The sequence below is a fragment of the Pipistrellus kuhlii genome, unplaced genomic scaffold, assembly GCF_014108245.1.
Source record: "Pipistrellus kuhlii isolate mPipKuh1 unplaced genomic scaffold, mPipKuh1.p scaffold_m20_p_1, whole genome shotgun sequence".
Classification (NCBI taxonomy): Eukaryota; Metazoa; Chordata; class Mammalia; order Chiroptera; family Vespertilionidae; genus Pipistrellus; species Pipistrellus kuhlii.
Genome location: NW_023425404.1, coordinates 107598123 through 107623915, shown reverse-complemented (window position 1 = coordinate 107623915; position 25793 = coordinate 107598123). Strand labels below are relative to the sequence as shown.

At 39.2% G+C, this 25793-nt stretch overlaps 1 protein-coding gene across 1 annotated transcript in view; it reads right to left on the bottom strand.

Annotated features, from left to right (window-relative positions):
- The window catches only part of TMEM236 (transmembrane protein 236), a 47138-nt gene extending 23843 nt beyond the window's left edge, over positions 1-23295 (bottom strand). The window contains exons 1-3 of the mRNA XM_036459375.2: positions 22904-23295; positions 3653-3725; positions 1161-1302 (exon numbers count right to left, since the gene is read on the bottom strand). Of these exons, the coding sequence (XP_036315268.1) occupies positions 1161-1302; positions 3653-3725; positions 22904-23160 (472 nt within the window). The 5' untranslated portion in view covers positions 23161-23295. The remainder of the gene's footprint in view (positions 1-1160; positions 1303-3652; positions 3726-22903) is intronic.
- Between the last annotated feature and the right edge of the window lie 2498 nt (positions 23296-25793).

Sequence of the window (25793 nt, the reverse complement as noted above, 5' to 3'; positions counted from 1 at the left end):
TAACTTGGGAGCACCTTTTCCTCAACAGATGGCCACTGGCTGCCATCTTATCTGACCTGTCACTTGTGTGTGTTAAACATAATAGTTCATCACTTCTCACCAAAGGACAAAGTACGACATATGAGCTCAGAGTGCCAGATTTCCTCAGTTTTGCTTTTCACTTTGACTGGAAGGGTGGTGGCTCATAACCCATAAAATGAGTCTCTGGGTCTTCCCTTCCTGGCTGTAGTAGTCATGCCTATTATTCCAAGCATTCTCCTATGATTCATTCACTTTACCCCATCCAGCCCATCAGGAAGTGATGAGTCAACACCCACTCATTTCAAATATAAAGTCTTAACCATGCAATAACTGTATCACACAAATACTGTGAATTAAACACAGACACTATCACATGAAATGCAATGAAAGTTGAAGGAATTTAGTACTAACCAAACAAAATACTCAATTCATAAAATAGTTTAAAAAAAAACAACTAAATATTATTTAGTTTTGACTGATCCCTTTAGAGAAATGTGGCATATCTTGGTTTTTGTGTGATCTTTAGCTTTTTAGCAATCTACTATAAAAAATAATTATACAGGACATAACTGCAATAGTCATATTGATTCCTGTGTCAAAAGTATCTATAGTAAACTATATATTCATCTAAACTTAACATTTTTGTATTTTTAAATAATTGTTATTGATTTTTTTTTTTTTTAGAAGGGAGGAGAGATTGAGCCTGGGATTGAGCCTGCAACCTGGGCATGTGCCCTAACCTGGAATCAAACCAGCAATCTTTCGGTGCATGGGATGATGCCCAGCCAACTGAGCCACATTAGCCAGGAATAAAGTTTTAAGAGTTCATAAAAACAAAAAGCTATAATAACTTACTTAGATACTTTTCTTGCTAAACATTAAAATTTGGTATTAAATATTTGGTACCTTTATTCATTTATTAGTATTATCAAAATGAAAATTAGAAACAAAAATAATTGTATAGCTATCAAAGTAAATTTAAAATAATTATATTTAGATATCTTCATTTGTAATCTTCTATCTGTAATTTTAGCTTTACGGAGTTATCATTAAACATGTCAATAGATAACAGGGTGGCAGGAAAGTGAACAATAGGTCAAACTTATTTAAAAAAATTATCCTTATAAAAGAATACTTACTTTTTTGCCTCCCTCTAAGAGGATATATCCTGAGTTTTTCAATAATGTCAACCACGATCAAGGAAGTCAGAACCAGAGAGACTGGTAGGTCAGGCAAGGTGTCAGGCAAGTTATTAGCAGAACCATTAATATTCTTTTGAATCTGTTGTCATAAAACAATTGAGAAGCATTATATTTATATGCTTTCTTTAAAAAATATTTTTTAATTATCTGAAAGCAGTGCTATACATTAATTAAAATACTAAAAGCTTGGTTTTCAGCTTCTCAGATATCCCCACAAGATTTTGAACCATTTCTAAAGATGTAATAAGTATTTATATCAATGGGTGAGCCTTCAGTTCAAGGTAATATATGTGAAAATATAACAGTAGGCTTCTGGTAGTGGTAAAATGGATAATTCCTTTCAGCCTACTAGTAAGCACAGCCTCTGAAAGTCCGATATCAAAGCCTTCAGAGGAAAAGAATTGGAGTTTAGGATCTTCCAAGAAGGGAGAGCCTAGGTAAACCCAGGTAGGCTTTGTGGCTTTCTTCATCTGATTGAGGCATCTATTAAAATAATAAATAATAAATAAATAAATAAATAAATAAATAACTATGGCAAACATCATATTAATGGTGATGTGTTAAGAGTTTTCCCTCTGAGAGCAGGAACAAAACAAAGGTGCCACCATGACCATTTCTGTTCAACAGTGCACTTGAGGTTCCAGCCAGTGTAATAAGACAGGATAAAGAAATAAAAAGTATAAACTTTGAAAAAGAAAGTAAGAAAAACAAACTATTCATAGACTATATGAGTGCATATAAAAAAAAATCCTCACAAAATGGATTAATTATTTTTACATACCAATAGCAAAGAGTAAGTAAGATTTTTAAAAAGATACCATTTAGCCGAAACCGGTTTGGCTCAATGGATAGAGCGTCGGCTTGGGGACTGAGAGGTCCCGGGTTCGATTCCGGTCAAGGGCATGTACCTTGGTTGCGGGCATATCCCCGGTAGGGGGTGTGCAAGAAGCAGCTGATCGATGACTCTCTCTCATCGATGTTTCTAGCTCTCTATCTCTCTCCCTTCCTCTCTGTACAAAATCAATAAAAATATATTAAAAAGATACCATTTAAAGCAACTTCAATCAAAATTCCAAGTTTCTGTGGAAAAAATAAATAGAAATTGCCTCCCTACTGTACAATATGTACAGAAATTAGCTTCAGATGGATTTTTAATCTAAGAGAGAATGGCAAAACAATACAGGACCCAAAATATAATATAGGAGATCTTCAGAGTCATAATATGACAAAATCTTCTCAAATCAAAGCACTATCCATAAAGGAAAGAAATTAATAAATTGAGCTATTTTAAAAATTAAGAACCTCTCTTAATCAAAAAGATACCATTAATAGTATTAAGTCATTGAATGTGAAGATATTTGCAATACATATAATCAACAAAGGGCTTGAGCTCTGAATACATAAAAACACAGATGAATTTATCTGAGGTATTAAAAGTTACAGGAAAGCTATCAATAGGGAGGATGTAGTCATTACAAAGAACATATGGTGGCCTTCGGCAGCTGGCAAAGCTTTATTTCTTTTACTTAAGTGTTTACACAGCAGTTTGCTTTGGGGTATCAAATTAATATTATATATTGATGTTTTGTGCACTTTTCTGTTTGTGTGTTAAGGTGGAGTAGAAAATTACCTGGGTACTCACCACACCCTTACTTAATCTCATTGTCTATTTTTCTCTCTATTACCAGTAAATTACTAAAGATCAGAGTCTGCCAAATTTCCTGAGGGGTCTATTTCCAGTAACTAATACAGCACCTGGCATGGAACATGCATTTAATGATATCTGGTCAACATATAATTGAAATATCACAAAATTATTTAAGTTGTGCACCTTGGAGAAGCGAAAACTTTTTCACAGCACCTTACAAATTAATAAGATTAGCAAGGCAATCTTTTTTTAACTTCTTGGATAATAAATTCTATATCCAGAAAGTTCTGCCTATAATATTCTTGTTCTGCAGGCCTCCATCCATTAAAGCAGCATGTAGTCAAAAATATAAAGTTATTTTTAATTATGTATCATGCACAAATTATTTGTCAATGGGTATATTATCAAAGGTCCTAGAGTGTGAGTGGCTGTTCACAGGAATAATGTCCTTTTCCTTTATAATTGAATATGATCATGAGAAACATCAGGTTAAAAGAAACAAATGTAAATCTATTTTCAAATTCCAATTCCTTGCTTTTAAAAATTACTTTAAAATAATATTCCTGCTTCTCACACACAAACACAGAAGTAATCTCTTTTAAATTGGCTTCTAGACTTTCCTCCTTAATTATGGAAGTCACAATGGCAAATGCATATATTGCGTTTGGGAAGAAGAATGGATAAAATACACCTTAAGAAATTTGTTGGGCACAACACTCTATCAACTCCCAATAATAGGAAATTTTAAAATCTTGCACCAGAAGAAATAAAAATTCCATACCTCAGTCACTGCTATAGAAAAGCTGAAACTGGGGAGTGTGGTGAGTACTACACACATCATCAGAACAGGTCTCCTAGCAAAAGAGAAAAAAAAATAAGCAAGAGCAATAATGTACAAGATCAACAGTTCCTGTTACTTTTTGCTAGTTTTGCAGTTCCTGTTCCATTCATCTATAATTTTTCTAAGAAGCTACTGCTTCCCTATTTCCATTTCCCAAATGCTTGAAGATGACAAAGGAGAACACACGCAAAAAAACAGAATGATTTTCTAGAACAAAGGGTGAGAGATTTCCAAATAATTAACAAATCATAAACTAAAATCCTCACAAGGCAAGACACATGACATGCACTGTTTTCATAATTCATTAGTTAGAATCTTGCCCCAAAATTCAGGCTCTGGTGACCAACTGGAAAAAAGAACATCATGACCTTGTTGTAAAATGTATTTTTCAAAAAATAAATTTAAGATGATAATTAGATATTTAGGGCAACAGAAATTGAAATAAAAATGGGTGTTATTTACTTGAACCCAAAAGAAATCATGTATACATAAAAATCACATAATTTTTCAAACTTGTTTTTGGACCACTTATTAAACTTTTCAAGACCAATCAATCAAATAATTATGAGATATAGTACATATTTTATATTCTACCTTACAATAGAGACAGCTTAAATATACGTTTAGCACCATTAATGTTGGGGAAAACAAAATATATTCAAAACGTTTTCTATAATGAAATATTTACCTTCTTTTTTTCTTAGTTAAATTATTAATTACATTTTTAGCATATTGTGTATCTAATAACAAAAAGAGTTGAAATGAGTAAACTATGAGAGCATTATACTAAGTGAAATAAATCAGTCACAAAAAGACAAACCTATGAAATACCTAGAATAATCAATTTCATAGAGACCGTAATGGTGGGTGCAAGGGATGCAGAAGAGGAGAATGGGGAGCTGCTTAGTGGACATAGAGTTTTGGTTTTCCAAGATGAAAAGAATTCTGGAGATTGGCTGCACAACAATGGGAATGTACTTAATGTTATGTTTAAAAGTGGTAGGATAATAAATTTTATGTTATGTACATTTTATCATAATTAAAACTAATCAAATAAGTAAGTAGATTAAAAAAGTGTTGGGGTCTTTCAAATGACTAGGAATTTCTCAGTACTGACAGGCATCCCTCTAAGCCCATCCCTCTCTCAGATGTTCTGGTTTAGACCTAAATTATGGGGTGGGGTATCCCCTTCCTCACAACTTGATCCAGTGCAACCTGTAAGATCCGGAGTCTGGTCATATTTTACATACACAGCTTTGCCTCCTGTGTGAGTGCAGATCCAGCTTTCTGCAGTACTCAGCTCTCTAAGACCGAGGAGCACATCCATAGAATCCCCTTCCCAACTTCACTCCGGGAACTATTCCCGCACCTCTTCTTTAACTGTATTATCTGCCTTGATTACCTCAGCCAATCCCATTGCTTTAAATACCACACAATTGCCAATGACTTCCAAATATGTTATCATATACAGATACTGGCTTCTATCCTTAGTTTTGGACTGTATGCCCAACTATTTGACACTCCATCTAGATGTTTAAAAGGCAACTGACAATTAACACTCCTGAGGAAGAGCCTATATCCTTTTTCCATAACTGTTGTTACCATCCTCAAATCCATCTGATTTACTGGCAAACTGCATTTTGAATCCATCCTCTGCTAACACAGTAGTTCATATACTATCATCTCTTATCCGCAATATTTTCTAACCAGTTTCCTGTTAGTAACTCTATTCTTATATAACAGTATTTTCTTCATAGAGCCAACAGTCATATTTTTAGATGTAAAAATACATGTTCTCACTGCCCAGCTCAAAAATCTTTAATGCTGGTGTATGAGAGTAATGGAAAGTTATTGTTTATTGAGTACAGTGTTTCTGTTTGGCAAAATGAAAAGAATTCTGTGGATGGATGGTAGTGAAAGCAGCCTGACGATCAAATAGAATAAAATTAAAGCCTATAATCCTGGCCTACATACTCTATATGATGAGGTTTCTCTCATTTCTCCTTCTCTCACCTTTACTTAGAATGACTTACATCTCTAGCACCTCTTTAACTCTGTCCATTCGGGCCACCTGGTTATTTCACACAAAGGTTGCCCCACCTCCTAGTCACATGCTGTCTATTCCTTTTGCCAGGGGCTCTCTATCCATGGATCTTCCATGTCTGGCTTCTTGTTATCATTTAAAAATATATATATATATATATATATATATAACTACCTGAAAGTCTGCTGATTAGTTCTTTATTTGCTTATTGTTTGTCATATTGTTCTTTGTCCATATCCAAGAGAAGTTCCTTGTGAGCAGGGGCCTTATCTAATTGTTCACTACTTATTTTTCACCATCACTGTTTTTCAGCCATTTTTGTGCAATAAAACCTCTAGGACTCTGGAATGTCCTATCGAGGCTTCTAAGAATGTAACTTTTAGATGAACAAAATATTTAAAAATGAAGCAACTAGGTTGACAAAGTAATCCAAAACCTTAAAAAATTGATATATTAGTAAATGTTCCTATCTATAAACACAGTGTCTTCTTATTTTCTTTGGAGTGAAAACTGTAATCACTAGTGGTAACTATAATCACTCATAAGTTCAGGGTAGTGAAGATCATAAACCATATCTTGAATTACGTGCTTGTTTGTAGGGGACCCAAGATGGTGGCAGAATAAATAGAAGTGACACTCAATTCCAACCAGGACCAAACTGCAACTACAGCTAAAATACAGAACAATCAACCTGAATAACCAACTGAAGACTCGCTGAACAGAAGTCTTATAACCAAGGATTTACAAGACTGGAGGGAAGGGCAGAGACACAAAAAGGGTTAGCTCTGCGCCCACGGGTGATGGCTAAGAATCTGGAGAAATATCTCAGCTGCAAAGGCTCCCCCGGAGGAGCATGGAGTCTCATTCTCACACTGGGATCCACAGCCCAGAGCACCAGAGCCAGGAAGAGGTGCCCACATAACGCCTGGCTGTGAAAATGAGTGGAGACTGTCTCCAGAGAGAAACTGAAATAAGATAGAGACACAGATGCCATCATAAAGGGCCAAGACAAAAACCTTGTTTGCAGTCATTCATCCTGAGCTCCAGCAAGGAAAGGGCAGAGTGGAGTCTGGTGAGAGAGATGGGGCTTTGTGGCTCTGGGGAGAGAGTTGAAGGCTCAGACACCAGGATTCCTGTGCTGAGTCCCTCTCCCATATCACAGATGACATCTCTTGGTGGAGCACTTCCCTCCATATGGCATCAGCCTCGGGGAATGCAATAGCACCACCCTCTGGGCTTCCTGTCACACCACACTACCCTGATGAGGAGTCAGCTGCCTGAGCCAGGATGTGGAGGTCTGGGAAGACTCAGGGGTGTCAGTGACGGAGTCATGTGGCTTTGGTGCAGAAAACTATGACCCCCGCTTTCTGATTAACCTGTCCAATGCTTCCCCTACATGAAAGATCCACTAGTCCCATGCTCCCAATTCCAAGCGGCCCTACCTTACTATGCTTGGTCTACTAGCAGAATCTGGGACAGACTGAGTTGTATGGCTCTAGATGGGGCCATTCTTCCCTCTCATGCCTAACTGGAGTAGAGCCTTACATTCAAAAAGGCCAAAACCTTGGTTAGTTTGGGCCTCACTCAGATGACTCTGAGACCCTACCCCATGACAAAGGTATGTGGGCAACTGTTGAGGGGCAGTTAGACTTGACACATTCTGGGGCTTTTTCTCAGACCCCACACTGGCACTGAATTTGAACCTGTATCAATCTGGTGAATATCACTGGTGTTTACCTGATGACTCACTGAGAATTTACCTCATGCAACTTAAATACTGCCAGAGGATGTTTCAGTAACTAAATCTAACAGGCAGCCAGCAAATGGGGGCAGGATTGGGGAGCCTTGGCCCTTTGCTGATGAGCCTCTGGGCTCAGTGCTAATGGAAGCCAGCCTTAGTGAGCAGTATGGTCCTGCCCACACACACCAAGGCCCAACAGAGACAGCCACAAATGGTAGATTGCATTGTAGCATTAAACAGATTGCCCTGGGCTAGTCACAAGCAATGTCTGACATTGACCTGCACCACAGTCTCTCCCAAGAGGCCTCCGAGCAGACACATCCGCTAGCCAGCTCCTGACAATATCAGAGCAGGATCCAATGAGCTTCATAAGAGGCATATGCTGAGTGAGATCTCAGGAAGCACCAGATCCTGCTGAGGCAAATTTCACTTCATGCGGTAAGTACCTGTGCAACAACTTGTACACTGCAGTCAGGGTCCATCTTCACAGTCAGCAAGCCTGAGGGTCAACCCCATATACAAATGGGGCAATAGCAATCAAGACTCAATTACAGGTTATCATTTAAAATAGAAGGAGAAATAAAGAGCTTTCCATACAAGAAAAAGTTAAAGGAGTTTATTAATACCAAACCAATATTATAAGAAATGTTAAAGGATCTTCTTTAAGAAGAAAAATTTTTTTAAGATAAAAAAAAACAGAGGGAGATAGTTATAAAGAATAAAATAGTAATAAATACATATTTACTTATAATCACTTTAAATGTAAATGACTTAAATGCTCCAATAAAGGATATAGGGTAGCTAAGTAGATAAGAAAGCAAGATCCATTTACTATTATATGCTGTCTACAAGAGACCCACTTCAGAATGAAAGATATACACAGACTACAACTGATAAGATGGAAAAAGATATTTCATGCAAATGGAAATTTAAAAATAGCTGGGGTAGCGATACCATACCAAACAAAATAGACTTTAAAACAAAGTTTACAAAAGGAGATAAAGAAGGACAGTACATAATGTTATAGGGAGCAATCCAACAAGCAGATAAAATCCTTGTAAACATAGGGGAACCTAAATATATAAAACTAATCTTGATAAGTAAAGGAGAGATCAACAGTAATATAGTCATAGTAGGGATTTTAACACCCCATTGTCATCAATGTATGGATACTCCAGTCAGAAAATCGAAAAGGAAATACCAGTGTAAAGTGATATATTAGATCCAATTAATTTAATTGACATCTTCAGAGCATTTCACCCAAAAGTAGCAGAATATACATTCTTTTCAAGTGCACATAGAACATTTTCTAGGTTAGACCACATACTAGTATTCAAAACAAGTATAAATAAATTTAAGAAGATTGAAATAATATCAAGCATCTTCTCTGACAATAATAGTATAAACCTATCAATAAATTACAAGGGAAAAACACAAAAATGCATGGAGGCTAACTAATATTACTAAACAGTGAATGGGTTAACAATGAGATCAAGGAAGAAAACAAAAAATACCTTGAAACAAATAAAAACAAGAACACAACAACCCAGAATCTATGGGAAACAGTGAAAGCAGTTTTAAGAGGAAAATTCAGAGTATTATAGGCCTACCTCAAAAAAAAAAAAAAAAAAAAAAAAAAAAAGAGAGAGAGAGAGAGAGAGAGAGAAAGAAAAAAGAAAGAAAAGAAAAATCTTAAGTAAACAACCTAACTTTCAACTTCAAGGAACTGAAAAAATAACAACAAACAGAGCCCAAACTGAGCAGAAGGAAGGAAGTAATAATAAACAGAGCAGAAAGAAATGAAATAGAGTCTAAAAATTCCAAAAAATCAATGAAACCAAGAGATAGCCCTTTAACAAAATGAACAAGACTGATGACCCTTTAACCAAACTCATCAAGAAAAAAAGAGGACCCAAATAGCTAAAATTAAAAATGAATGGCACTGACACAAACAAAAATTCTAAGAAAATAATACAAACAACTATATGCCCAAAATTGGATAACCTAAATGACATGAACAAATTCCTAGAAATGTATAATCTTCTAAACTGAATCAGAAAGAATCAGAAAACCTGAATAGATCAATTACAACTAATGAAATTGAAGCAGTAATTTAAAAATAAACACATACACACACAAAAGGGGGGGGGGGAAGACTGAAAAAAAAAAAACCTCCAAACAAATAAAAGTTGTGGATCAAATAGCTTCACAGGCAAATTTTACCGAATTGTCAAAGAAGCACTAACACCTATCCTACTCAGACTTTTCCCAAAAATTCTAGAGGAGGAAAGACATTTAAGCACGTTTTTATAAGGTCAGTATTATTCTAATCCCAAAACCAGATAAAAAGACTGCAAAGAAAGAAAATTATATGCCAATACCCCTGATAAACATAGATATAGATACTAATATCCTCAACAAAATATTAGCAAACCAGATCTGGCAACACATTAGAAAGATCATACATTAATGGTGAAGGAGTAGGTGGATTTTTCTCACACCTCGTCCCAGAACCAAACTGCAATTAAAACTAAATTGGGGAATATTCACCCTGAATTAGCAACTGAAGACTAGCTGAAGAGTAGACTTTCAATAAGGAAGGGCAGAACACTTCGAGACTGGCAGGAAGGGCAGGGTCACAAGAGGAGCTGGCCCAGGTCACAGGAGTAGAAAGCTAAGGGTGAGGAGGGCTATGCTGCCTGTTGGGTGTTGCCCCTGAAAGGAGAGAGGCCTGGACCTCAGGTTGGGCTTTCCAGCCCAGACAGCCAGAGATGGAAAGAGCCACCCACTTGCCATCCAGCTGCAGGGCTTCCATCAACCAGGGAGAATCTGAGCCTCCTGGAGACAAAGCCGCTTTATTTTAAAAAGGCTGTTGCACAGAATTTCCACTCCCAAAACACTCACCCCAGGTATTGGCAGAGGGAGGGTGGTGTGTACTGAAGTCACCTGAGGAGAGACTGGGGTAGAAGGAATCTGGGGACAGTGGTAGAGGATACCTGTGCTGGGTCATCACCCCTGATATCACAGCAGCCATTTTTCCTGAGAGGTGCAAAACCCTCCCAGCAGCAGAAGCTTGGGGAAAGGCAAATGCCATGCCCCCTGGTATACAGCTCACACCTCTTACCCCCAAGGAATCCGGCTTATCCCACTCTTTGGAATCCAGTGTACACTAGCCTGCATTTCAAACCCTGCTGAGGAGGCAGCAGTCTCAGGTAGTGTCAGTGTCTGGCTTTGGGTTGGGGACATGCCCCCCACATTCCCAGGAATCTAGTTGGCACTTCCCTCTCATGAGAGAACTGATAGAAACTCCTGATTTCCATTAGACCCCACTGGCCTGCTGAAATCAGGGAAATATTCTGGGACAGACTTACACATGTGGCTCTGGGATGGGGAACACACCAACCATTTTCCCTGAAGTCTGGACATTTTGTGACTTGCCCCAGGTCCCTGTGCTGCTAAAGTCAGCCTAAGAGCTCAACTTGGCCCCTCCCATGGGAAACCAAGCCCAGTGGAAGCAGCTACAAGGTGTAGATTGCTTAAAGCTTCAAACAGGGTGCAAGCTTTTAATACTGGCTAGCACAAAAACACTTTCCAGGAGGAACAAAACTGGCATATAAGAAAGTTAGCCTCAAAGAAAGAAGAAAGAAAGAAAGAAAGAAAGAAAGAAAGAAAGAAAGAAAGAAAGAAAGAAAGAAAGAGAAAGAAAGCAAGCCTCAGACAACATAAGAGCAGGTTCCAAAGGGAAACCATAGTAGGCACTAAAATCTGCTGTGAAGAGCTTGACTCCCCACCCCTACCCCCATTAGTTTCTTTATTTTTTTCTTTTTTTATTACTTTGGTAATATTTCTTTTACTCTTTTCTCTCTTGTTCCTTTCATAACTCTAATTTTTTCTTTCCTTTTCTTACTCTAATTTTTCTTTTCTTTCAATTAATATTTCTCCTTTTTATCTTTTCATACTTTTTTTTCTCTTCCTTCTTTTCTTTTTTACTTTTTTGCATTTTCATATTCTTTTTCATATAGTTTTTTCCTCTCCCGTATTTTCTTTCATAATTTCCACCCATAACTTATATGGATCATTTAGATTATGAGTTTGGGGACTCTGAGTTCATGATGTTTAGATGAGATTTTTGACTTAGAGTTGATGCTGTAATGATTAAAAATTTGGAGATATTGGGATGGAGTGAGTCTATTTTGCACAGGGGAAGAATGTAAATTGGTGGGGGAGGGAAGGGAGGGACAAAAAGGCAGACTGTTATAAGTTGAATTGTCTCCAAAAGGAGACATATTGAGGTCTCAACCCCAAACACCTCAGAATATGACTCTATTTGGGAAAAGGATCATTCTGAGGTAATAAGTTAAAATTAGAGTGGGCCCTTATCCAACATGATTAATGTCCTTATAAACAGGAAAGATTGGGAGATAGACATGCAAAAAGGGAAGACTAAGGGATGAGGCACAGGGAGTGTGATGAGGTGAAGACAGAGATCAATCAGGTGATGCGTCTACAAGACAAGGAATGCAATGGAGCACCAGCAAAACAACAGAAGGGGAGGTGGGGGGGGGGGGGGTTTGGGACAGATTCTACCTCACCTACCCTCTACATCAGTGTTTCCCAAACTTTTGACATATGTGTACCCCTTCTATAATTTTCGTAACGCTGAGTACCCCTCATACTCATGAGAATGTAGAATTAGGCACAGCTAAGCACAGTGCAGTGCATATCCCCACCAAACTCTGGTGCAACGCGTACCCCCACCAAACACTTCCCGTATCCCTGGGGGTACGCATACCACACTTTGGGAAACATTGCTCTAAAGGAACCAATTTCACCAACACTTTGACCTCAGATTTCTAGGCTGCAGAAGTGGGAGACAATACATTTCTGTTGTTGAAGCCACCAAGTTTGTGGTATGTCGTAACAGCCATCCGAGGAAACAAATACAATGAGTAATAGAATTTATGTTAGAAATATAGACACTTCTTTAAAGGTGTACTCAGGCTGAAACTAATGCAAGACTGAAACCAGAGGACAGATTGGCTGAGGAGAAAAACTTGTGGACTTGGTGTAATTAACAAATGAAAGGCTGCATCAGGCGCTGCCTGCAGAGCGCTGCGTGCATATATAGTAAATTGTCAAAAAGAAGGACTCTCCCAGGCCCGGAGCAGCAGCAGCCAGGCTGGGAGCGGCCGGGCCCGGAGCAGCCAGGCCCGAAGCGGCAGCAACCATACCCAGAGCAGCTGATTGTGGAGCAGACCAGAGCAGCAGAGGCCAGGCCCAAAGCAGCCAGGCCTGGAACAGCTCACTCCTCGCCTGCCCATTCCCCAGGGCTGCTTCTCAGACATGGCTGGAAACTTTTGGGGGAACTTGAGGGTCTGCTGAATCAAGTGATGAAAGCTTAGATCTGGATGTGTTGAGTTATTATAGCGCTGGGGTGTTGATCTGTGAGTGCCTTGTGTGGGGCCTGGATGAGGTTGGTGGATCTATTTGGAAGTGTCTTTTGTGTGAAGTGTATCCTTGGGCATGTGGAGGTATTATTGATTTGAGAAAATACTAAGTAATTGATTTACTACCTGAAAAATTTAAGGTTCTGAAAGTTTGGGGTCTCTTGCCAAAAAGAGGTTTTAAGGCTAACACCTTGGTTTCAATGGAGAAAGGGGAGGACAAGCCCTTCCCACCCAGAACAGGTAATCCAATTCCAGCCAGCAGCTATCTTTAAACTATGTGTCCATTTACATTTGAATGGCTATGCCTTTTGATAGCCTAAGGGCAAGTTTACATGTAAATAAGTTTGCTTCTCAGTTCCCAGGGCAGAAAAAACAAGGTTTAAAATTATTAGATTTTAAAATTTATTCTTAAAAATATAAAAGTTTATTAATTAAAAAAAAAACAAGGAAATTAAAAAACCTGATGAACAATATTAACTGTTGATTATAATAGAGTCAGAGATACGGGAGGGGACTAGACTGACAGTTCTCTGGGAAAGGGGGAGTGGTGGATGCGGGAAGAGACTGAACATAAACTGTGCACCTATGGATGAGGACAATGGGGGGTGGGGAAAGGGCAGAGGGTGGGGTGGAACCTGATGGAGGGGGGAAGAAATGAGGAATCTTTGTAATAATATGAACAATAAAGATTGATTTAAGAAGAAAAAAAAAAGGCCAACCAGTGGACAAATTAAAATTATAGAAATTAAAAAAAAAAAAAAAAGGACTCTCCCAGGAGCAGGCCTGTGAAGAAAGACCTGGGCCAAGCCACGTGAGTTATAGATTCCTGTTCGTGCAGCAAGAATTCTGACCTTGAGATCTCTCACAGAGGAAGCATGGTAAATAGAAAAAAGGCCAGATAATAACTTGGGAAACCACTCTGCTCAGAAACTCACTGGGTTCCCTTTTACTTAAATCTATGTTTGGAATGTCTTCCTGCCCCAGCTTCACTCAAATCTAGCTTCCTTGTGAGAATTTCCCTGACTACTCCAAACCTGGATCCACACACATGTATTGAACACCTATGAGTGCCGGGCATTCTGTAGTGACCTGATGGGATGAAAGTGGAAGGCGGGGAAGGGGGGAGGGGGGGTAGTTAACAAAAGGGTACCTTCCTCACTATGAGTACAAAGTTGTGATGACTCTCTTCTCTGGGCTCATCAAGAACTTGAGGCAGTCACATACTACTTAGTGATTTAGTGTATACTGTTTTACATTACTTTCCAATATTTTAATGTGTAACTGTGCAGTCTCCACAGTAGACTACAAACTCCCTGAGGAAGGAGACAATACCTAATGTTTATTCAGGTATTCCCCAACAGTACTCTCCAGATGAAGAATCTTTGTAGGGTCGTAGTTTGGAAAAACAGATAGAAGTTAAAGAATGGTTGATCATAAATGCCAGGCAGTCAACAGCTATTCAGTAAATGTTTATTAATCGAAGGACTGAGTGAGTGAGAAATGGGAACTGGAAGGAAGTTCAGTTACATAAATTCACAGCTATTCCAACAAACCCTGAGAATGGACTAGTGGATCCCTGTTAACCTGGAGATGTCTACTAAAACTGTGCCATCTAATACTTTTCTTAAAAATGTATTTTATTGAATTTTTTACAGAGAGGAAGTGAGAGGGAGAGAGAGTTAGAAACATTGATGAGAAAGAATCATTGATCAGCTGCCTTTTGAACATCCCCTACTGGGGATGTGCCCGCAACCAAGGTACATGCCCTTGACCGGAATTGAACCTGGGACCTTTCAGTCAGCAGGCTGACACTCTATCTACTGAGCCAAACTGGTTTTGGCCGATCTAGTACTTTTACTGGTAGCTCTGGGAGATGAGGAAGATATGTGTCCTATTATAGGCAGAGGACATAAAACTAAGTGGGACAGCTAGCATTTTGAATGACATAATCAGGATCCAGAAGACTGCAATTGATTAAAAACATGACTAAAATCAGTTACAATGGTATTTCATAAGGATAAGAGTATATCCTTGAATTCAGGTTTAAAAAGTATTTCAAGTATTTACCCCTTGACCTATTCATCTAAATGTTCTCCTGCACTTGTTCTAAAGCTAGAAATACACGAAAGACACACTCTGGCTTTAAGGTACTAACAGGCTTATGGGTGTTGCCAAGGCGTGAGATGAGGAAACTGTGTTGACAGCAAGTTTTTCAAGGAATTTTAATCAGTCACACCCTCAGTCATGAAACAAGTGACACAGTTGGCATGGAAGTCAATACATCACATCAAAATGTAGTGGATTCCCTTTCAAATCAAAGGTAGACTGTCTACCTGTATTGTGAGAAATATTGGAGCAGACAAATTCTTAGGTGTGGTCCAGCCTTAGGATTCTGTAGTATAATGTCAACCCTGCATTATACAAGTGAGGGAAGTGTAGATTTTTAAGTGGTGGAACTGACATGCAGAAAACATTTTCTGTCAACAAGGACTGCAAGGAAACAGGGGAGTAGAGAGAAGCAAAGGACAAGGACACCTGCTGGTGAAGGTTGCCCAATCCCAGTTTGGGATAATACAATGTTCCTCATGCTTCCTTGAACAAAACAACTGAGAACAACGATCTGACAATGAATTGGAATTTATGGAAATTGGGGTAACCATGACAGTGTAAGGTGTCTCTGGAAATGAAGGTCTTGCTGGATTGTGGAAAACAATCATGGAGAACGAGAAGCTGATGCAAGAGAAACGAAAGAGGAAGAATTAGAATCTGGTGACTTACTGCATGTGCTGGGAAAGAAATGCAAAAGTAAATATACTCTTGCTGATTTATTGGTTTATGGAGAGAGTGGACAAAGAAGAGAAAGCCTGTAGTCAGGTATCACATAATTATTACTACTGAGGAATTCAAGATGACAGACCCACAAAGAGATGTGCTCTGAGAAGAAATAACCATTAAGCACCATTGTTTCTTTAGTTCATGGTAATTTATGATGACATTCTCAGAGGTGCTGAAAAGATAAGCTGGAGCCCTAACCTGTTTGCCTCAGTGAATAGAGCATCGGCCTATGGACTGAAGGGTCTCAGGTTCGATTCCAGTCAAGGGCATGTACCTAGGTTGCAGGCACATCTCCAGTAGGGGGTGTGCACGAGGCAGCTGATCAATGTTTCTCATCAATGTTTCTAACTCTCTAACCCTCTCCCATCTTCTCTGTAAAAAATCAATAAAATATATCTAAAAATAATAAATAAGTTTGATTTCCTTGAGGTTGGCCAGTCTGCCCATCAGTGCCCAGATGTTTTTGGTGGTGTGCACATCACGTATGTGTGCTGCTATGAAACGGTAAGGTGCTCAGGAGACCAGCCAACTAGGGTCAATGTTGACTCTAGTACTCATTGGTTAGGTGGTCTTTTAATTTCTGTGCCCCAATTTTCTCATTTGTCAAGTGGACACTTTAAGTATTCTTACATATAAAGGTTAGAGAATTAATTATAATAGTAGAGGTAATGTGTTTACAGCTATGTTTGGCACATAGTAACTCTTCAATAAAATTTGCTGTTGCCCTAACTGGTTTGGCTCAGTGGATAGAGCATCGGCCTGTGGACTCAAGGGTCCCAGGTTTGATTCCGGTCAAGGGCATGTACCTTGGTTGCAGGCACATACCCAGTAGGGAGTGTGCAGGAGGCAGCTGATTGATATTTCTCTCTCATCGATGTTTCTTTCTATCCATTCCCTTCCTCTCTGTAAAAATTCAATAAAACATATATCTTTTTTAAATTTGCTCTTATTTTACAACTACTATTACTACCACTACCTTAAAGAAATTAACAGCAAAATCTCATTCGTTACCTTAAAGAAATCAACAGCAAAATGCTCAAAGAACTTCAGCAAGGTAAAATGTAGTCTAAAATGTTGGAATCTTTTAAACTTGGCACTGCCCAGGATTCCTGACATATCATGTCTAAAGCAATTAAACTCTGAAAGACTTGAGAGAATTCCTGAAATATATAGCCCTTTGTCCCAAGGCAGGGCGGGAATCCCTATGAATCCTCCAGTATTATTCTGCCCTGAGGTACCCTCTCTTTGGAGGTCTGCTCCAGTTTCCAGCTAGCCTTGCTCAATGGTTTCACACATTCACTGTTATTACAGGAAAGGATTTCTTATTTATTGGTATATACAATCTGATCTATATACAAATAGCTTTGTTTCATTCTTCAAATCATCTGCCTAGTCTGTTATGGATTATGACAGGCATCCCTAAAAAGGAACAATCATTCTAAAAGAATGAGGAAGTGTTTAACAAGAGTAAAGGAAGGAGCACTGTTGATTTAGTGTGTATGTCTTCAGCTCTCTGACACTGTTTCCTTCCTTAAAAAATGGGAATTACATCCACTTGGTCAGCTTCACAACATTGGCAGGCAGGTCGATGAGTCAGGTCTGCACCTCTCAGATGCATTGCCAGGACACACCTTTCAGTAGCTGGATGACTCACTCTCTTCTGAAAGCCAGCCTCCTGGGCTCATATACATGCAGGGAGGTTCTCAAATAGGCCCCTCAACAATATAGAAATGCTATAGATCTATGAAATTTCACATACAGCTATTTATCTTCAAAAAATAATTCATAATTTTAATGCCTACTTTCTATAGTAGCAATTATTTTTGCTTATCTTCAGTTAGCAATTAAGATACATGATACACTCTATAATATATTACCACATATGTTAAAATATCCAAATTCACACATTTGGGAAATATACTCATATATAATATCCCAATATCCATCTTTAGGGGAAATGTATCCTAATGACACTAAAAGGGTTGAATTTTTCTTGAAGACTTGACATTCAAAGTCAGAAAGAAGAAAGAAAAAGTTGAATGACATAGAGAAAATAGCACAGAATCAGGCAGATCTGGACTCACAAATCCCAGCTCCACCACTTACGAACTTTGTCACCTGAAAAAGTTAATCATTTCTTTGAGTTTCTATTCTTCATCTATGAAATTAAAACACTAGCTCATATCTCCCTGAGTTGTCGCAAAGTTCAAATTTAATAGTACAGAATGTATGAAACTCCTAGAATACTGCTCAGCAGCTATTTCTTCTTTTCTATGCCAGAAAGAGATAATAATATGATAGTGCTCAAGCATGAGGCCATGAGGAAATAGTTTTACAGTCTCACTGAAATTATAGATAGCCTGTCACATATTTAGGGCTTTTTAAAACACTTGTAGCCAGCCACACCCACAAACAGGAAGAAAAGAGTATTTTCCAAAAGAAATTCCTGAAAGATATCATTGTTGTGACAGCCCAATACACCTTAACAGAGGAGGATGGCCTAAAGCAGACGTACAAAAGAAACATGTTCACTGGGGAGTAGGAATGAAACCTACTCTCTTCCTCACACTCACTGCCTCAGGAAACCGGGAACTTAAAAAGGTAGTTCGGGGTAGAGGTTAGGAGTGCCAATCATGGAATCAGAAGGACCCAGGTCCAAAGTCTGGCCCTTCCATTCACTAGCTGACTGGGAAAGTTGCATACCTCTCTAATCATAAATTTCTTCTTGCATGAGGTGTTACAGAATGAAATTAAATTCATATATAAGACTCTTAGCACATAAGAGAGCACTAAAGAAGAAATTACAGCTTAATGATGATGGCGATGATGATGATGATGATATGTGATACGGGAAGCTTTGCTGCCTAAATTATATAAAGACCTTGGGGCCCTAGGAATTTGAGCCATGTAAAACAAACAAACAAACAAACAAACAAACAAACATCAAATGAAAGAGCCTCTTCCTGGGCTGCCACGGGGCAGCTCCCCATTGATTTACTCCCGCGGTCACTTGGACCTTCCTCCATGCCCTCAAATCATCCTGGCCCAGCCAGAGTCTTAGACAGTCACAGCAACTCCCAGGGGTATGAGGAATGGAGGGCCCAGCTCAACTCAAATCCACTCCTCAGATGATCTAGGCTTTGGGTCAAGGTTTGCATCACCTTCAGCTAGCAAATAAGGTACACGACACACTCTATATTGCCATATATATTAAAATAGCCAAATTCACATTTGAGAGTCTAGATCTGCCTGATTCTGTGCTATTTCCTCTACCTCATGCAACTTTTCCCTTATTCTTTCTGACCTTGAATGCCACTGATAAAAGCAGTCAACCAAATGTTTTATTTCCTGTCTTGGGAGCTCTGCCCATGGGGAACGAAAGCCCCTGATAAGTGTGATTCTCAAGGCCACATAAGTATCATATCTAAAGAGCACTTCACTAACCACACTCAGCTCTCCCATTCTGCACCCTCCACAGCATGTCTAGGCATATTTGTATTTATTATTTTTACATTTCTACCTCTGGTTATCTTAAAATTCAAATGTACTTTATGCTGTTTAACTTTAAAATAAAAGGTCTGAATGAAAGAAAATTTAAGTTATCAAAGAAAACAAAGATAATCCAGATGAGAAAGAATCAGATCTAAATATCATATATATATATATATATATATATATATATATATATATATATGAACAATCTCTGATACATATATATATATGTATCAGAGATTGTTCTCAATACCTTCACATGGATCAGTTGGTACAGCCATTCATATATATATATATATATATATATATATATATATATATGAGAACAATCTCTGATACATATATATATATATATGTATCAGAGATAGTTCTCAATACCTTCACATGGATCAGTTGGTACAGCCATTCCCTAAACTGTCAGTTAATCAATATTAAATCTTAATTTACTTAAACTATTTTGTATTATTATTTAAATACTTCTCCCAACCAAGGTAATAGAATTTATGAGCACAGTGAAGTATTATTTTTGAAAGGCTAATTAAAGAAGCCAGTTGCTTAAAAATTTCAATTGGTTAGTGGTCAAAGGATGCCTTAGACCTGCAAACAAGGCATTAAAAACATTTAAAAATACACATTACTTTCAGTTTTGTTTTGTTTTTTGTTTTGTTTTTTTGTTTTTTTTTAAATATATTTTATTGATTTTGTACGGAGAGGAAGGGAGAGAGATACAGAGTTAGAAACATCGATGAGAGAGTCATCGATCAGCTGCCTCTTGCACACCCCCTACTGGGGATATGCCCACAACCAAGGTACATGCCCTTCACCGGAATCGAACCCGGGACCCTTAGTCCCCAAGCCGACGCTCTATCCACTGAGCCAAACCATTTTCAGCTACTTTCAGTTTTATACAAAAGTGGAATTCTGGGGAGGGAACCAAGGTGGTAGCATAGATAGACACATGAACTTGCTGTCTCGCACAACCACATCAAAACTACAACTAAGAGAAAAAACAGATATCATTCAGTACCACAGGAAGGCTGGCTGAGAGGAAGTTCTACAACTAGAAGGAAAGAGAAAAGTACATCTAGACTGGTAGGAGGTGCAGAGGTACAAAAGAGCCAAGGTACAGAGGTATGTGCTTGAGAAAACTGGCTGGCAACTGGGTACGCTGTGGTCTTTTTCAATCCAGAGGGAGATACAAACTCCTGACTGCTCTGAACTCCAGTTCCAGGTGAGACTCTGGGGACCAAAACTTATACAGGGAGAAACTGGACTGTTTGGCATCAGGCCGGAACACAAGGGTGGCTTTCTCTCAGAGGTGGTCACAGCGTTCATTGTTCCTGCAAAGGGCCTCAGAACACAGACACCAGGGACCTATCTTGGGCAGAGTAGACTGGCAGCCATTGCAATCTGCTTTACCCAGTGATTCCCAGAGAACATGCCCAACCCAATTTACATCCCCACCCAAGCTATGCACAGAAGCATTTGCATGTGAATTGCCTGGTCTTTTGCAACCTAACCTTACAAACTGAAGCTGGGTCAAAGAACCCTAAAGCTTCCAAGAGACAAGCTACGGCTCATCAACAGCCTGCCTTGCTTCACAGCTGTGCTTCATCTGGGCACCTCCAAATCCCAAACTAAGAGGAGGAAATTGCAGGTCTCTCTGTAGCTTCTGCTGGGTGACCTCAGATAGGGATTGACTTACCACCTCCTTGGAGATCCAAGAACCAGTGCAATCCAGTGGTCAAAGTGAGACCACACCATATTACAACTCTTCAGATCCATAAGAGACACACTCAGGGGGCAGACTCAGTGAGCGCCAAAGCCCCACTGAAGCAAGTCCTTCCCCATAAGGGTGTCTCCAACACAGCAGTTCTCCCATGGTAGACACAACTGGTCCTCAAAGCCAATTGGTCTGGAGGTCAATTCCTTCCAGTGATACCAACAGCAATCAAGGCTTAACTACAACAAGACTGTGCATACAGCCCACAAAGAGGTGTACCAAGAACATCCACCTCAGATGACTGGGGAGGCTGAGCCACTAGGCCCTATAGGACACCTAGCACACAAAACCACCATATCAACACAGGGAAGCAGCCAAAATGTGAAGACAAAGAAACATGTCACAAATGAAAGAAATGGAGGAAAGCAAACTATAGGATATAGAGTTCAAAACCACAGTTATAAGGTTACTCAAGAATCTTCTAGAAACCTTCAATAAATTTAGTGAGATCTTCCAGGATATAAAAATGGACCAATTAGAAATTAAGCATACACTGACTGAAATAAAGAATAATAAATAAAGATCCAACAACAGACTAGAGGATCTCAAGAATCATATCAAAGATTTGAAATACAAAGAAGCAAAAAACACCCAACTGGAAAAGCAAAAAAAATCCAAAAATATGAAGATAGTATAAGGAGCCTCTGGGACAACTTCAAACATATCAACATTCAAATTATAGGGGAATCAGAAGAAGAGAGAGAGCAAGATATTAAAAACCTATTTGAAGAAATAATGACAGAAAACTTCCCCAACCTGGTGAAAGAAATAGACTTACAAGTCCAGGAAGGAATCCAAAGAGAACCACACCAAGACACATCATAATTAAAATGCTAAGAATAAAAGACAAAGAGAGAATATTAAAAGCAGCAAGAGAAAAACAGTTATCTACAAGAGTGTACCCATACAACTGTCAGCTGATTTCTCAACAGAATCTATGCAGGTCTGAAGGGAATGGCAAGAAATATTCAAAGCGATGAATACCAAGAACCTACAGCCAAGATTACTCTACCTAGCAAAGTTATCATTTAGAATTGAAGGTCAGATTAAGAGCTTCACAGATAAGAGCAAGCAAAATGAGTTCATCACTGCCAAACCAGTATTATATGAAATGCTGAAGGGTATTTTTTAAAAAGAGGAAGAAGAAGAAAAGGTAAAGATAAAAATTATGAACAACTAAGTGACAATAAATACATATCTATTAACAAGTAAATCTAAAAATCAAGTGAAAAAAATCTGACAAACAGAATAAACTGGTGCATATAATAGAATCAGGGGCATAGAAAGAGAGTGGACTGACAATTCTCAGGGAGAAGGGGGTCTGGAGAGTGTGGGAAGAGACTGGACAAAAATTGAACACCTATGGATGAGTACAATGAGGAGTGAGGGGGAAGGGCATAGGTTGGGGTGGGAACCAGGTGGAGGGAAGCTATAGGGAGAAAAAAAGAGGAACAACTGTAATAATCTGAAAAATAAAGACTTATTTTTTAAAAAGTAGAATTCTATACTCTAATCTGTGGTTACTGTTTCTATAAATTAGCTGTCATAACTTTTTCCAGTTGGTGTACAAAGGAATTAAGTGTTACATTTACTCACAGTTTCATGCAGTCAAGTTAACGCCTATCTTATGAACACATGGAATTAATTATTACCAATCAGTAAAAAGAACCCCACACGAAATATGGAAGATTCTATAAGATTATTACATTTATAGAGACAGTGATTGTTACTTCTCCTTCATCTTACACTATGCACATTTCTGCTACGCTAACGTCCTTACACAGAGTCCATGAGAAGATATCTTTGAAAGCACCCGAGGGATTCCCTGCTAAAGAATTCTTTTACTTACCATCCTTTAATTTTTTTTGAAAGATGATGTTTCTTGTACAAGAGAACTTTTATGGGAACCCAAATCAATAGACTCACTGAAGCCACATAGGCAATGGAACAGGACACGATCAGCCAATAGTGAGTTTTCTCTCCCGTGTTCCTTGAGCTTTGGTAGGCAGTGGCGAACTGCTCCACAATCACGAGCGTGGGGATGGAGAAGGCAGCAAACTCCAGAAGCTCAAACACCACGAGCTTGATGAGTCTTCCCGAAGCCATCGCCGGTTAGTGCGAGCAGCCGCGGCCCGGCACTCCCCCTCTGACTGTGAGCAGCATATGGACACTCAGATATGAACTACGATCAAGTTCCTTGTACTTGAATCACTAACCAGTGACTTTATTCTTTTATTGACCCTCCTATGGTTCAGTGATCTTCCAACTGAACAACCGAGGTCTCTTAAAGAAACAGAGCAGTTGTGGAAGCGATCACCTCGAGTGTTTGCACATCTGTTATTAGAAGTCAGATGGACTTCAGAACATGCTGTGAAGCCCTGTGAAAAAAAGAGGCATCTTCATGGAGCATTTATTGCTCCTTTGAGCACAAAAATGGTTGTGGAACAACACTTGTGAAGTAGAATCATCAGAAGAATATAACTTTAAAGTTAAAAGGGAATCCTATCCCCTATTTTTATATCTAAGCAAATACAGGCAGGCAAAGCAAACTATCCAAAACCCGAGTCTTCATTTTGGAAAATGACACCTCATTTTTCTTCAGTGTGCTTGCAAAGGGCGCTTGGATTTATTCTGCTTTCTAACCAGACTTCTTCCTGGTACTTCAATTGTTTACTTGTTCTTACACACAAATTGCTATGTATTTATTTTTATACTTTATTTTTATTTTGTTGGCCAGGAAAATAACATGGCAATACAAACCTATTATCGGGATTGACACTAAGTTTAAGAGCTATTTACATCTAGCCCAAAAGTGTATCATATGCTTAACATACAATTGTTTCCCTGACTATCCTTCCATAGCACCTGTGGTGAGCACTTTGTGAGGCGATGGGGTGTGAGGATGAATGAGTGACAGAGGTACCTGCCCTGAAAATGCTCACAGTCCACAGGAGAAAACAAACCCCCGGGCAACAAAAAGTAGCTGAGGTCAGAATCATAACGTAAATGCTATGGTAACCCAGAAGAGAACTTCCTCTTTGGGCTGTGGGAAGGGGAGGGAACGAGCAGGACAAGGAGGATGGGTGGCAGGTGTTGGGTGGCAGTGACATTTCAGGCAGTAAAAAGGAGCAAAGTGGCTGGAATGGGTTACAGAGTCCAGTGTGGCCGCAGGAAATGGGAAGGTGATGTCAGAAAAGTCAGCTGGAGTCAGACGTAAATGTCCCATAAAGGATTTGGGGTGTGTGTGTGTGTGTGTGTGTGTGTGTGTGTGTGTGTGTAGGCAATGTTTTTCTGAAGAGGAGTCACTTAATCATCTGGAAAGGGGAGGAGTGCAGGTGTGGAGGAAGGGCAGGAGCAACACTAATCTGGAGGCAGGAAGCCAGCTGGGAGCAATGGAGGAGCCTGGTGAGAGATGAGAGCGTCCTCAAACACATGGCGCGGGAGTGCTGAGAGCACTGCACCCAGACAAGCTCTCCAGTCCTCCCACATGTTTGCTCTTCAGATGGCTCTGTGTACCTGCTGTCAGCCTGGTGCAAGCCAATATTCCTCTCGGCTCCTCCGTCCCAAGGCCCTTCGCAGGTGGGGCCCTGCACTGTCTGGCTCTCAGATGGACCCGGGTTCTGGTGGTGGCTCTGAGAGGTCGCACCTGCTGCCCTCCCACTGCAGGATGAGTCAGCCAGGACCTCAACCTATCTGAAGGGTTGCAGGTCCATCACTGGCCCCAGTCCAGGAGCGTGTGGAAGGCAACCAATTGATGTGTCTTTCTCACATCATTTTTCTTCTTCTTCTTCTTCTTCTTCTTCTTCTTCTTCTTCTTCTTCTTCTTCTTCTTCTTCTTCCTCTTCTTCTTCTTCTTCCTCTTCTTCTTCCTCTTCCTCTTCTTCTTCTTCTTCTTCTTCTTCTTCTTCTTCTTCTTCTTCTTCTTCTTCTTTTTCTCTTCTTCTTCTTCTTCTTCTTCTTCTTCTTCTTCTTCTTCTTCTTCTCTCTCTCTCTCTCTCTCTCTCTCTCTCTCTCTCTCTCTCTCTCTCTCTCTCTCTTTTTCTCTCTCTCTCTCTCCTTCCCTTCCACTCTCTCTGAAAATCAATGGGAAAAAAAATATCTTCAGGTGACCAAAATCAATTTGGCTCAATGAATAGAGCGTCCCAAGTTCTATTCCTGTCAAGGGCATGTATCTTGGTTGTGGGCACATCCCCAGTAGGGGGTGTGCAGGAGGCAGCTGATCGATGTTTCTCTCTCATTGATGTTTCTAACTCTCTATCTCTCTCCCTTCCTCTCTGTAAAAAATCAATAAAATATATTAAAATATATATATCCTCAGGTGAGGATTAACATAAAAATAAATTATACTAGCACAAATTAGGTTAACCCTCTGTTAACTTAACCCTCGGTCTTGAATCATCAATGCTATATTGTATTACAATTTCTTATACACACTTTGTGTATTAATAGGAATTATCACCTGGTCATTTGAAGACAGTAGTTGAATGAAAATATCATGGCTCCAGGGAAAAGAAACTGCCCAGGTCTGTAATTACATATTAATGCTTACATTTTATTTCCATGTATGGGAATTAACATTGACACTCACTTTATATTTTTTAACTATAAATCCTCCTCTAGTTCCCGATCGCTCTCCATGTTTACTTTCAAAAACCACCCAAGAGTGTGAACATGCCTGTGATGAGATCTGCTGCTCTCTGCCATGCGAGGTGCTGTGAAAATTAGCTGTGCTTTCCTGA